Source organism: Scyliorhinus torazame, chromosome 29 (assembly GCF_047496885.1).
Source record: "Scyliorhinus torazame isolate Kashiwa2021f chromosome 29, sScyTor2.1, whole genome shotgun sequence".
Taxonomy (NCBI): Eukaryota; Metazoa; Chordata; class Chondrichthyes; order Carcharhiniformes; family Scyliorhinidae; genus Scyliorhinus; species Scyliorhinus torazame.
Window position 1 is genome coordinate 6,785,315 of NC_092735.1, and position 14,842 is coordinate 6,800,156.

The 14,842-nt window shown below is 47.0% G+C and overlaps 1 protein-coding gene across 2 annotated transcripts in view; it reads left to right on the plus strand.

Annotated features, from left to right (window-relative positions):
• LOC140403834 (lethal(3)malignant brain tumor-like protein 2) overlaps positions 1-14,842 on the plus strand; it is a 153,298-nt gene that overhangs the window by 101,073 nt on the left and 37,383 nt on the right. For both annotated transcript variants that reach the window (XM_072492008.1, XM_072492007.1), the window contains one exon: positions 5,809-5,901. In XM_072492008.1, coding sequence (XP_072348109.1) covers positions 5,809-5,901 — 93 coding nt within the window. The remainder of the gene's footprint in view (positions 1-5,808; positions 5,902-14,842) is intronic.

The following is a 14,842-nucleotide window of genomic DNA, read 5'->3' on the forward strand; positions in this document are numbered from 1 at the left end:
ATTGCAGCAACACATCCCTGCTTCTATACACGAAACCTCTCGCAATGAAGGCCGACACACCATTTGCTTCTTTACCGCCTGCTGTACCTGCCTGCTTACCTGCAGTAACTGGTGTTCGAGGACACCAGGTCTCATTACACATTTCCCTCTCCTAATTTATGACCATTTAGATTATTATTATTTTTTAAAAAATATATATTTTATTCAAAGATTTTTTGGCCAAACAAAACAATATAAAGGTTTTCCTTTTTACAACACTATATCAGTATAAATAACAGTGGCCGTTTTAACAAATAAATAAATAATATATAAACTAAATGACAACTGCCATATCAAAAATAATCATTTAGATTATAGTCTGCGGTCCGATTTTGCTGTCCAAGTGGATAACCTCACATTTATCCAAATTAAACTGCATCTGCCAATCATTTGCCCACTTACTCAGCTTGTCCAAATCACAATTTCTTACCCATCCCTAATTGCCCTTGAAAGGAGTGCCTTGCTGGGCCCTTTTTGAAATATGGGGAGACATTTTTTCGCAAATGTATTTTATTACAAACATGTATCAAAACAGGTTACAGCGAATAAACACCCCGGGAAACATACTTCCCAACAATCAACTATACAGTCTACAGATTATTCCCCTTTTTCACCCCCCCCCCCCCTCCCCCGAGATGAACAGCCCTCAAACACGGTCACAAACATCCCCCACCTTTCTTCAAACCCCCCTGAGAGCCCCTTAACTCACACGTTATCTTCTCTAACCGCAGGAAGTCGTACAGGTCACCCAACCATGCTGTTACCCCCGGTGGCGATGCCGACCGCCACTCCAGTAAAATTCGCCGCCGTGCAGTCAGAGAGGCGAAGGCCACGACATCGGCCTTCCTCCTCTCCATGAGCTCCGGCTTCTCTGAGACCCCAAATATCGCCACCTGGGTCCACCTCCTCCTCCACTACCCTGGCTAAGACCGCGAACACTCCCGCCCAGAATCTTCCCAATTTTTCACAACCCCAAAACATGTGCGCATGATTCGCTGGACCCCGCCCACACCTCTCACACTCATCTGCTACCCCCTGAAAGAACCCACTCATTCTCACCCGAGTCATACGCACCCTGTGCACCACCTTAAACTGTATCAGGCTCATCCTTGCACAAGAGGAGGCCCCGTTTACCCTACGCAGTGCCTCACTCCATACTTCCCAATTGATCTCCCTTCCCAACTCCGCTTCCCATTTCTCCTTGATCTTCACCACCCGCTCGCCTCCCTGCTCCCCCAGCCACTTGTATATATCCCAATTCTTCCCTCCCCTTCCACATCCAGAAGCGGCAGTCACTCCAGCAGGGTGTATCCCGGCAACTTGGGGAACCCCCCCCCCCCCCCCCCCCCCAGACCTTTCGCGCAATGTCCCTAACCTGCAAATACCTGAACTCACTCCCCCTCGGCAGCTCTACCCTATGCCTTAGCTCCTCCAGACTGGCGAACCATTCCTCCAAATACAGATCCCTCACCTTGACCAGCCCCACTTCCCTCCACCTCCTGTATACACTATCCATCCCCCCCCGACTCAAACCCATGATTCTCGCACAGCGGTGTTAACACTGACATCCCCTCAACCCTAAAATGTCTCCTCAGCTGATTCCATATCTTCACCGTGGACTGCACCACCAGACTCCCTGAATACCTACTCTGAGCCATTGGCAACGCTGCCATCACCATAGCCAAGTCTGGAGACATATGTAGGCCAGACCGGGTAAGGATAGCAGATTTCCTCCCCCAAAGGACACTAGCTAACCAGATGCAAGTTTTTACGACAATCGTGACCCATGACCCCAGAGCATTAGCCCGGGCCTCTAGATAACCAGTCCAGAGACAATCCCGCTGGGCCATCATCTCCCCGTCTCCGCAACAGAGTTTATGCAGTTTATTTCGGACTGAGATGTGGCTTTGTTGAAAGAGGCACTACCTCATGGCACACTTTGTTGCAAGTTTCTGTAGAGGTGATGGAGCAGTGGTAATGTCGCTGGGCTAGTTATCCAGAGACCCAGGCGAATGCTCTGGGGGGAGCAGGGGTTCAAATCCAGCACGGGAGCTGGTGGAATTTAAATTCAATTAATAAATTCTGGAATGTGAAGCTAGTCTCCGTAATGGTGACAATGAAACTATTACATTTTTTAATATAAATTGAGAGTGCCCATTTTTTCCAATTAAGGGGCAATTTAGCATGGCCAGTTCACCTAGCCTGCACATCTTTGGGTTGTGGGGGTGAGACCCACTCAGACGCTGGGAGAATGTGCAACTCCACATGGGTCGGGATCGAACCCGGGTCCTCGGTGCCGTGAGGCAGCAGTGCTAACCACTGCGCCACCGTTCCTCTCTCCATGAAACTATTACTGATCGTCGTAAAAACTCATCCGGGCCACTAATGTCCTTCAGTGATGGAAAGCTGCCATCGTGCTATCCTGAAGTTGTGAAAAGAGGATCTGTTTTGGAAGTTGATTGTTTGGCCTATGGATGCAGTCCCCAAACCAACGGAGCTGATTTTCCATAATCTTGCTGTTCTGCTGTAAGCCAGTCCAGACATTTTGGATGGCTATCTCGCCCCAGTGGCCTTTAGGAAGGTAAAGACGGTGGACAGTGTAGATATCGTCTGGATGGTCAGATGGGCAGAGAAGTGGCAAATGGAGTTAAACCCGGAGAAGTGCGAGGTGATGCATTTGGGAAGGTCCAACTAGGCAATGGGGTGCACCATTAAATAGGGGGCTAGTGAGGGGTGTAGAGGAAGTGGGGAATCCTGGAGTGAATCTCCACAGATCCCTGAAGGTAGGACAGGTGGTTCAAAAGGCAAATGGAATCTTTTCTATTATTAGCTGAAGCAGAGAATGTAGCAGGGAGGTCGTGCAGGAATTGTGAAAAACATTAGTTAGTTAGGCCACAGCTTGTGTTTGTGTGCAGTGTCTGGTCACCTCATTATAGAAAGGATGTTGTTGCGTTAGAGAGCGTACAAGGGAGATTCACAAGGATGTTGCCCAGACTGGAAAATTGCAGCTATGAGGAAAAATTGGATTGGCTGGGACTGTTGTCCTTGGAACAGAGGAACCCGAGGGGACGTTTGATTGAGATGTACACAATTGGCAGGGGCCTGGATAGAGTGGATGGGAAAGGGCCCATATACCTTAGCAGAGAGGTCAGTGATTGGGGGGGCATAGATTTAAAGTGATTGGTGGAAAGACTGGAGAGGAGATGAGGGAAAGATCTTTCACCCAGAAGACTGTGGGAGTCTGCCTGAAAGAGCGATTGATCCAAACCCTGATCCCATTTGAAAGGTGTCTGGATGAGCGCCTCAAAAGTGCCGTAACTTGCAGGGTTCTGGAGCAAATACTGGAAAGTGGGATTGGGATGGGTGCAGACACTATGATCAAGTGGCCTCTTTCATAGAAATTAGAAGCAGGAGGAGGCCATTCGGCCCTTCGAGCCTGCTCCGCCATTCATTATGATCATGGCTGATCATCACGCCCAATACCCTGATTGCCGCCCCCCCCCACCCAGCCCATATCCCTTTAGCCCCGAGAGCTGTATCGAATTCCTTCTTGAAATTGCACAATGTTTTCACCTCAACTACTTTCTGTGGTAGCGAATTCCACAGATTCCCCGCTCTGGGTGAAGAAATTTCTCCTCACTTCAGTCCTAAAAGGTTTACCCCTTATACTCAAACTATGACCCCTAGTTCTGGACTCCCCCACCATCGGGAACATTCTTTCTGAATCTACCCTGTCTAATCCTGTTAGAATTTTGTAAGTTTCTATGAGATCCCCTCTCACTCTTCTAAACTCCAGTGATTATAATCCTAACCGATTTAATCTCGCCTCATATTACAGTCCCGCCATCCCAGGAATCAGCCGGGTAAACCTTCGCTGCTCTCCCTCCACAGCAAGAACATCCTTCCTCAGATACGGACACCAAAACTGCCCACAATACTCCAGGTGTGGCCTCACCAATACCCTATACAATCGCAGTGAAACATCTCTATACCTATACTCCATTCCTCTCGCTATGATGACCAACGTACCATTTGCCTTCTTTACTGCCTGCTGTACCTGCGCGCTTACTTTCAGCGACTGATGCACGAGGACACCAAGGTCCCGCTGAGTATCCACCTCTCAATTTACACCCATTCAAATAATAATCTGCCTTCCTATTTTTGCTACTGAAGTGGATAACCTCACATTTATCCACATTGTACTGCATCTGCCGTGCACGTGTCACTCACTCATCCTGTCGAAATCCCGCTGAAGCATCTCTGCATCCTCCTCACAGCTCACCCTCACACCCAACTTTGTATCATCTGCAAATTTGAAGATCATACATTTAGTTCCCTCGTCCAAATCATTAATATATAATGTGAACAGTTGGGGTCCGAGCACAGGTCCCTGCGACCCCCATGAGTCACTGCCTGCCAGTCGGAAAAAGACCCATTTAATCCAACATTTTGCTTCCTGTCTGCCAACCAGTTTTCTATCCATCGCAAGACACTACCTGTAATCCCATGCACTTTAACTTTACATATTAATCTGCTATGTGAGACCTTGTCGAAAGCCTTCTGAAAATCTAAATAAATCCCAGCCACTGGTTCTCCCTGGTCAACTCTACTAGTTAATTAGGAAGTTGCCTGGTATGGAGGGCATTAGCTATGAGGAGCGGTTGAATAATCTCAGTTTGTTCTCACTGGAACGACGGAGGTTGAGGGGCGACCTGATAGAGGTCTACAAAATTATGAGGGGCATAGACAGAGTGGATAGTCAGATGCTCTTTCCTAGGATAGGAGAGTCAAGTACTGGGGACATAGGTTTAAAGCGTGTGGGGAAAGGATAAGAACAGATGTGCGAGGCGGGCTTTTTACACAGAGGGTGGTAAATATATGGAACGCGCTGCCTGGGGAGGTGGTGGGAGCAGGTACGATAGTGGCATTTAAAGGACATCTGGACAAATATATGAATAGGGTGGGACTGGAAGGATATGGACTCCGTAAGTGCAGATGGTTTTAGTTTAGGCAAGTACCATGGTCGGCGCAGGCTTGGAGGGCCGAAGGGCCTGTTCCTATGCTCTATTGTTCTTCTTTGTTCTTACATCTTCACAGAATTCTAAAAGATTTGTCAAGCATGATTTTCCTTTCGTGAATCCACGCTGACTTTGTCTGATTACACCCCTGCTTTCCAAATGCTGTGCTAGGAAATCCTTGATAATGGACTCCAGCAATTTCCCTACTACCGACGTTAGGCTCACTGGTCTATAGTCCCCTGTTTTCTCTCTCTACCTCCCTTTTTGAATAGTGGGGTTGCTTCACAGCCCCAGGGTCCCAGGTTCGATTCCCGGCTTGGGTCACTGTCTGTGCGGAGTCTGCACGTTCTCCCCGTGCCTGCGTGGGTTTCCTCCGGGTGCTCCGGTTTCCTCCCACAAGTCCCTAAAGACGTGCTTGTTAGGTGAGCTGGACATTCTGAATTCTCCGTCTGAGTACCCAATTCATTTTTTCAAATTAAGGGGCAATTTAGCGCAGTCAATCCACTAGAACCCGAACAGGCGCGGGAATGTGGCGACTGGGGGCTTTTCACAGTAACTTCATTGCAGTGTTAATGTGAGCCTACTTGTGACAATAAAGATTAGTATTATTTAAGTGAAGCAGTAGGTTTTAATTTTCTATTGCTGTTGCCCCATGTTTGAGAACTAGATGGCCCCCGTGACAGTGCAAGACTGCCTTTTGCAAAAGTGCGAGAACGAACGCAATCTTACATTTCTCCTCCTAATCCCACAGAGAGAAAGCTGCTGATGGCAAAACGTGGAACAAAAGGCCAACCTGGAGAATTACTCGAGTCGGAGGAGACCGAGGACCCACCGGAGGGTGAAAGTAAGAAGGGTTTCATTGCGTTCTGACGCACGAACCTAGCCGGTTAGTCAATTCCTGAAAGAGAACAGATTCAGCTGATTTCTTGGCGTTCTCATCACACTGGCTGCGATGTGAGGCCCGGATACATCGGCTGAGAACTGTAACGAGGTGCGAACGTTCTTTTATCACGTTTGTGCTTCAGAGAGGTTGTTTCGACAGGTACACCATCAAACTTCAATTTTCTCTCATTTGAAAGAAAACTAAAGTTTAGTGACTTTCAGGTGTGTTTTTATGTTGTCCGCTAATATTAATTTTTTAAAAAGCATGTGCAGCTTGATTATTGCTGAAAAGGAAGACATGTTGTCGAAGTTTTTCATCTTGCACTCATCAGGTCAAACACAAGAATGCCAAATTTCAAACGGTTTATACTACAGGGGAAAGGTTCTGATTGGTTGGCAAGTCGACTTTGATTGGGTGTGGTGTTGCCGTGGAGAAAGTAAACGGGTGCAATAGGCTTCCCAAGGTCTCAGACAACTCAAAAAGATGCAAGGCTTGATCATAGAACATAGAACAGTACAGCACAGTAGGTACAGGCCCTTCAGCCCACTATGTTGTGCCGACCATTTGTCCTAATCTAAGATCAACCTCACCTGCACCCCTTCAATTTACTGCTGTCCATGTGCCTGTCTAAAAGTCGCTTAAATGTCCCTAATGACTCTGACTCCACCACCTGTGCTGGCAGTGCATTCCACACACCCACCACTCTCTGTGTAAAGAACCTACCTCTGACATCTCCCCTATACCTTCCTCCAATCACCTTAAAATTATGTCCCCTCGTGACAGTCAATTCCGTCCTGGAGAAAAGTCTCTGGCTATCCACTCTATCCATGCCTCTCATCACCTTGTACACCTCTATCAAGTCACCTCTCTGCCTTCTTCGCTCCAGTGAGAAAAGCTCTAGCTCCCTCAACCTTTCTTTATAAGACATGCCCTCCAGTCCAGGTAGCATCCTGGTAAATCTCCTCTGTACCCTCTCCAAAGCATCCACATCCTTCCTATAATGAGGCGACCAGAACTGGACACAATATTCCAAGTGTGGTCTAACTAGGGTTTTATAAAGCTGCAGCAAAACCTCGCGGCTCTGAAACTCAATCCCCCCGTTAATGAAAGCCAACACACCATACGCCTTCTTAACAACCCTATCAACCTGGGTGGCAACTTTGAGGGATCTATGTACGTGGACCCCAAGATCCCTCTGTTCCTCCACACTTCCAAGAATCCTGCCTTTAACCCAGTATTCAGCATTCAAATTCAACCTTCCAAAATGAATCACTTCACATTTATCAAGGTTGAACTCCACCTGCCACTTCTCAGCCCAGCTCTGCATCCTGTCAATGTCCTGTTGTAACCTGCAACAACCCTCAACACTATCTACAACTCCCCCAACCTTCGTGTCATCGCCAAACTTACTAACCCACCCTTCCACTTCCTCATCCAAGTCATTTATAAAAACCACAAAGAGCAGAGGTCCCAGAACAGATCCTTGCGGGACACCACTGGTCACCGACCTCCAGGCGGAATACTTTCCATCCACTACCACTCGCTGTCTTCTTTCGGCCAGCCAATTCTGTATCCAGACAGCCAGATTTCCCTATATTCCATGCCCCCTAACTTTCTGAATGAGCCTATCATGGGGAACCTTATCAAATGCCTCACTGAAATCTATGTACACCACTTCCACTGCCCGACTGTCATCAATGTGTCTCGTCACATCCTCAAAGAATTCAATGAGGCTTGTGAGGCATGACCTGCCGCTCACAAAGCCATGCTGACTATCTTTAATCAAACTATGTTTTTCCAAATAATCATAAATCCTATCTCTCAGAATCCTTTCCAATATTTTGCTCACCACAGACGTAAGACTGATGGGTCTGTAATTCCCAGGGATTTCCCTATTCCCTTTCTTGAACAGGGGAACAACATTCGCCTCCCTCCAATCATCCGGTACTACTCCAGTGGAGAGTGAGGACGCAAAGATCATCGCTAACGACGCAGCAATATCCTCCCTCGCTTCCAGTAGTAACCTTGGGTATATCGTGTCAGGCCCAGGGGACTTATCTATCCTGATGCTATTCAAAATTTCCAGCACATCCTCCTTCTTAATATCAACCTGTTCAAGTCTATTAACCTGGTTCACACTGTTCTTATGAGCAACAAGGTCCCTCTCTCTTGTGGATACTGAAGCAAAGTATTCATTTAGGGCCTCCCCGATCTCCTCAGACTCTAGGCACAAGTTCCCTCCACTATCCCTGTTCATATCCCTTTTGTTTGCAGAGGTCGTGTCCCTGCATATGAATGTCTGTCACTTCTAGCAAGTGTAAGTGAGCCACGTTATGAGCTGAACTGATTCTCCTAAATTGCTTGTTAACACTCCATATTGTTCTGCAAGTGCTGCCCAATCGAGGAATCACATCTTAACAGCAGACGTTTTATGTTGGATTCTGTAAGAACTAGCTGGTTGAGTGCGGCCTGTACTCTGCCTGTTAGAAGTAATGGCTTGGCTAATCAGAGTGGGCTTGCAACCAGTCCGCACGCTTTTCTCCTACAGAATAAATTGTTGCGATCGTTTGCCATTCTTGCCTTTGTCCTGATGAGTGAGTGGCGAAAAGCTTCAGCAACGTGTCTCTTTTCAGCGATATTCGAGATGCGTCCTGAATATTTTGTCATGAATATTAGCGAACGGGCAGCACGGTGGCACAGTGGGTTAGCCCTGCTGCCCACCGCGCCGAGGTCCCAGGTTCGATCCCTGCTCTGGGTCACTGTCCGTGGGGAGTTTGCACATTCTCCCCGTGTTTACGTGGGTTTCACCCCCATAACCCAAAGATGTGCAGGTTAGGTGGATTGGCCATGCTAAATTGCCCCTTAATTGGAAAAAATGAATTGGGGACTCTAAATTTTTAAAAAAATGAATATTAGCGAACAGCCAATCACGGAAGGGGTTAATCCTCTCCATTTCACAAGGTCAATGTGGAATTGCTTATGGAGGGAGTCGCCAGGCGATATAATAGATGGAGGGGTGACATAATAGATGGAGGGGTGATATAATAGATGGAACAAAGAACAAAGAAAAGTACAGCACAGGAACAGGCCCTTCGGCCCTCCAAGCCCGTGCTGACCATGCTGCCCGACTAAACTATAATCTTCTACACTTCCTGGGTCCGTATCCCTCTATTCCCATCCTATTCATGTATTTGTCAAGATGCCCCTTAAACGTCACTATCGTCCCTGCTTCCACCACCTCCTCCGGCAGCGAGTTCCAGGCACCCACTACCCTCTGTGTAAAAAAATACTTGCCTCGTACATCTCCTCTAAACCTTGCCCCTCGCACCTTAAACCTATGTCCCTTAGTAATTGACCCCTCTACCCTGGGGAAAACCCTCTGACTATCCACTCTGTCTATGCCCCTCATAATTTTGTAGACACAGGAGGGGTGATATAATAGATGAAAGGGTGATATAGTAGATGGAGGGGTGATACAAGACCATAAGACATAGGAGCGGAAGTAAGGCCATTCGGCCCATCGAGTCCACTCCACCATTCAATCATGGCTGATTTCAACTCCATTTACCCGCTCTCTCTCCATAGCATTTAATTCCTCGAGAAATCAAGAATTTATCAACTTCTGTCTTAAAGACACTCAACGTCCTGGCCTCCACTGCCCTCTGTGGCAATGAATTCCACAGACCCACCACTCTCTGGCTGAAGAAATTTCTCCTCATCTCTGTTCTAAAGTGACTCCCTTTTATTCTAAGGCTGTGCCCCCGGGTCCTAGACTCCCCTGCAAATGGAAACAACTTCCCTACGTCCACCCTATCTAAGCCATTCATTATCTTGTAAGTTTCTATTAGATCTCCCCCCAACCTCCTAAACTCCAATGAATATAATCCCAGGATCCTCAGACGTTCATTGTATGTTAGGATTACCATTCCTGGGATCATCCGTGTGAATCTCCGCTGGACCCGCTCCAGTGCCAGTATGTCCTTCCTGAGGTGTGGGGCCCAAAATTGCTCACAGTATTCTAAATGGGGCCTAACTAATGCTTTATAAAGCTTCAGAAGTACATCCCTGCTTTTATATTCCAAGCCTCTTGAGATAAGTGACAACATTGCATTTGCTTTCTTAATTACGGACTCAACCTGCAAGTTTACCTTTAGAGAATCCTGGACTAGGACTCCCAAGTCCCTTTGCACTTCAGCATTATGAATTTTGTCACCATTTGGAAAATAGTCCATGCCCCTCTTCTTTTTTCCAAAGTGCAAGACCTCGCACTTGCCCACGTTGAATTTCATCAGCCATTTCTTGGACCACTCTCCTAAACTGTCTAAATCTTTCTGCAGCCTCCCCACCTCCTCCATACTACCTGCCCCTCCACCTATCTTTGTATCATCGGCAAACTTAGCCAGAATGCCCCCAGTCCCGTCATCTAGATCGTTAATATATAAAGAGAACAGCTGTGGCCCCAACACTGAACCCTGCGGGAAACCACTCGTCACCGGTTGCCATTCCGAAAAAGAACCTTTTATCCCAACTCTCTGCCTTCTGCCTGACAGCCAATCGTCAATCCATGTTAGTACCTTGCCTCGAATACCATGGGCCCTTATTTTACTCAGCAGTCTCCCGTGAGGCACCTTATCAAAGGCCTTTTGGAAGTCAAGATAGATGACATCCATTGGCTCTCCTTGGTCTAACCTATTTGTTATCTCTTCAAAGAACTCTAACAGGTTTGTCAGGCACGACCTCCCCTTACTGAATCCATGCTGACTTGTCCTAATCCGACCCTGCACTTCCAAGAATTTAGAAATCTCATCCTTAACAATGGATTCTAGAATCTTGCCAACAACCGAGGTTAGGCTAATTGGCCTATAATTTTCCATCTTTTTCCTTGTTCCCTTCTTGAACAGGGGTTAGGGTTAGGGTTACAGCGATTTTCCAATCCTCCGGGACTTTCCCTGACTCCAGTGGATTTTGAAAGATCATAACTAACGCCTCCACTGTTTCTTCAGCTATCTCCTTTAGAACTCTAGTATGTAGCCCATCTGGGCCTGGAGATTTATCAATTTTTAGACCTCTTAGTTTCTCTAGCACTTTCTCCTTTGTGATGGCTACCATATTCAACTCTGCCCCCTGACTCTCCTGAATTGTTGGGATATTGCTCATGTCTTCTACTGTGAAGACTGACGCAAAGTACTTATTTAGTTCCTCAGCTATTTCCTTGTCTCCCATCACTAGATTACTAGCGTCATTTTGGAGCGGCCCAATGTTTACTTTTGCCTCCCGTTTATTTTTAATGTATTTAAATAAACTTTTACTATCATTCCTAATGTTACTGGCTAGCCTACCTTCATATTTGATCCTCTCTTTCCTTATTTCTCTCTTTGTTATCCTCCGTTTGTTTTTGTAGCCTTCCCAATCTTCTGACTTCCCACTACTCTTTGCCACATTATAGGCTTTCTCTTTTGCTTTGATGCATTCCCTAACTTCCTTTGTCAGCCATGGCTGCCTAATCCCCCCTCTGATAACCTTTCTTTTCTTTGGGATGAACCTCTGTACTGTGTCCTCAATTACTCCCAGAAACTCCTGCCATTGCTGTTCCACTGTCTTTCCCACTAGGCTCTGCTCCCAGTCGATTTTCGTCAGTTCCTCCCTCATGCCCCTGTAGTTACCTTTATTTAACTGTAACACCTTTACATCTGTTTCTACCTTCTTTCTTTCAAATTGGAGATCGAATTCTACCATATTATGATCACTGCCTCCTAAGTGCTCCCTTACTTTAAGATCTTTAATCAAGTCTGGCTCATTACATAACACAAAGTCCAGAATGGCCTGTTCCCTCGTGGGCTCCATCACAAGTTGTTCCAAAAAGCCCTCCTGTAAACATTCAATGAATTCCCTTTCCTTGGATCCACTGGCAGCATTATTTACCCAGTCCACCTGCATATTGAAATCCTCCATGATCACTGTGACCTTGCCTTTCTGACATGCACTTTCTATTTCGTGGTGCATTTTGTGCCCCTTGTCCTGACCATTGTTAGGAGGCCTGTACATAACGCCCATTATGGTTTTTTTGCCTTTGTCGTTCCTCAACTCTACCCACATAGACTCCACATCATCTGACCCTATGTCGTTTGGTGCTATTGATTTAATTTCATTCCTAATTATCAAGGCAACCCCGCCCCCTCTGCCCACCTCTCTGTCTTCTCGATAGGTTGTGAATCCCTGGATGTTTAAATGCCAGTCTCTCCCCCCCCCCCCCCCAAATCTCTAGTTTAAAGTCCTATTGACCACCCTATTTACTCTTTTCGCCAGAACACTGGTCCCAGCTCGGTTCAGGTGGAGACCATCCCAACGGTATAGGTCCCCTCTGTCCCAAAACTGATGCCAGTGTCCCATGAAAAGGAACCCCTCTTTCCCACACCTCTTTCAGCCACGTGTTAACTTCCCTTATTCTTGCCTCCCTATGCCAATTTGCACGTGGCTCGGGCAGTAATCCGGAGATTATGACCCTTGAGGACCTGTTTTTTAATTTGAATCCTAGCTCTTTATAATCTCGAAACAGGTCCTCTTTTCTAGACTTGCCTATGTTGTTGGTACCGACATGGACCACAACAACTGGATCCTCCCCCTCCCTCTCCAGTATCCTTTCAAGCCGGTCAGAGATGTCCCGCACACTAGCACCGGGCAGGCAACATACCATGCGGGACACTTTATCCTGCTCACAAAGGATACTATCTATCCCCCTGATAATAGAATCCCCTGCAACTACAACTTGCCTATTTACTCCCTCCCCTTGAATGGCCTGTTGAACCATGGTGCCTTGGTCAGCTGACTCATCCTTCCTGCAACCCTGTTCGCCATCCACACGGGGCAAGTGCCTCATACCTGTTGGACAGAGTCAAGGGCTGAGGCTCCTGAGTTCCTAACTGCTGGTTCTCTTTACCTGCCTGACTTGCAGTCACACCCTGCTGTCCCTGACCACTGGCAGGGTTTAAACTACTTACTTGCATTTGATAAGGTTCCCCATGGTAGGCTTCTGTAGAAAGTAAGGAGGCATAGTATAGTGGAAAATTTGGCCAGTTAGATAACAAACTGGCTAACCGATAGAAGTCAGAGAGTGGTGGTGGATGGCAAGTATTCAGCCTGGATCCCAGTTACCAGTGGCGTACCGCAGGGATCAGTTCTGGGTCCTCTGCTGTTTGTGATTTTCATTAATGACTTGGATGAGGGAGTTGAAGGGTGGGTTAGTAAATTTGCAGACGATACGAAGATTGGTGGAGTTGTGGATAGTGAGGAGGGCTGTTGTCGGCTGCAAAGAGACATAGATAGGATGCAGAGCTGGGCTGAGAAGTGGCAGATGGAGTTTAACCCTGAAAAGTGTGAGGTTGCCCATTTTGGAAGAACAAATATGAATGCGGAATACAGGGTTAACGGTAGAGTTCTTGGCAATGTGGAGGAGCAGAGAGATCTTGGGGTCTATGTTCATACATCTTTGAAAGTTGCCACTCAAGTGGATAGAGCTGTGAAGAAGGCCTATGGTGTGCTAGCGTTCATTAACAGAGGGATTGAATTTAAGAGCCGTGAGGTGATGATGCAGCTGTACAAAACTTTGGTAAGGCCACATTTGGAGACTGTGTACAGTTCTGGTCACCTCATTTTAGGAAGGATGTGGAAGCTTTGGAAAAGGTGCAAAGGAGATTTACCAGGATGTTGCCTGGAATGGAGAGTAGGTCTTACGAGGAAAGGTTGAGGGTGCTAGGCCTTTTCTCATTAGAACGGAGAAGGATGAGGGGTGACTTGATAGAGGTTTATAAGATGATCAGGGGAATAGATAGAGTAGATAGTCAGAGACATTTTCCCCGGGTGGAACAAACCATTACAAGGGGACATAAATTTAAGGTGAATGGTGGAAGATATAGGGGGGATGTCAGAGGTAGGTTCTTTACCAGAGAGTAGTGGGGGCATGGAATGCACTGCCTGTGGAAGTAGTTGAGTCGGAAACATTAGGGACCTTCAAGCAGCAATTGGATAGGTACATGGATTACGGTAGAATGATAGTGTAGATTAATTTGTTCTTAAGGGCAGCACGGTAGCATTGTGGATAGCACAATTGCTTCACAGCTCCAGGGTCCCAGGTTCGATTCCGGCTTGGGTCACTGGCTGTGCGGAGTCTGCACATCCTCCCCGTGTCTGCGTGGGTTTCCTCCGGGTGCTCCGGTTTCCTCCCACAGTCCAAAGATGTGCAGGTTAGGTGGATTGGCCATGATAAATTGCCCTTAGTGTCCAAAATTGCCCTTAGTGTTGGGTGGAGGTGTTGACTTTGGGTAGGGTGCTCTTTCCAAGAGCCGGTGCAGACTCAATGGGCCGAATGGCCTCCTTCTGCACTGTTAATTCAATGATAATCTATGATTAATCTAGGACAAAGGTTCGGCACAACATCGTGGGCCGAAGGGCCTGTTCTGTGCTGTATTTTTCTATGTACTCTGACAGGTGTGACTGCCTCCTGAAGCACTGTGTCCAGGTCAGTCTCCCCCTCCCGGATGTGCCTCAGTGTTTGAAGCTCAGACTCCAGCTCATCAACTCTGAGCCGGAACTCTTCGAGCAGCCAACACTTACTGCAGATGTGGTCGCTGCAGCTCGCAATGGGAACTGCCAGCTCCCACATCGAGCAGCTCAAGCACATCACCTGACCAGCCATCACTAATTAATTAATTAGTTTAATTTAAGTTTACGAGTTTAGCTGTGTTTTTTTTTTAATTTGGGGCAAATTTGGGGCAGATCAACCAATCAGATCACAGCTTCCCTCTGACGTCACTTTTGGGGGAAAAAACACTGGAAAACAGGAAGTTACCGTTAGGTTTTTATACTCACAGAGACTGCTCCTCCTCCTCCAAACGGCTCCCAAAAT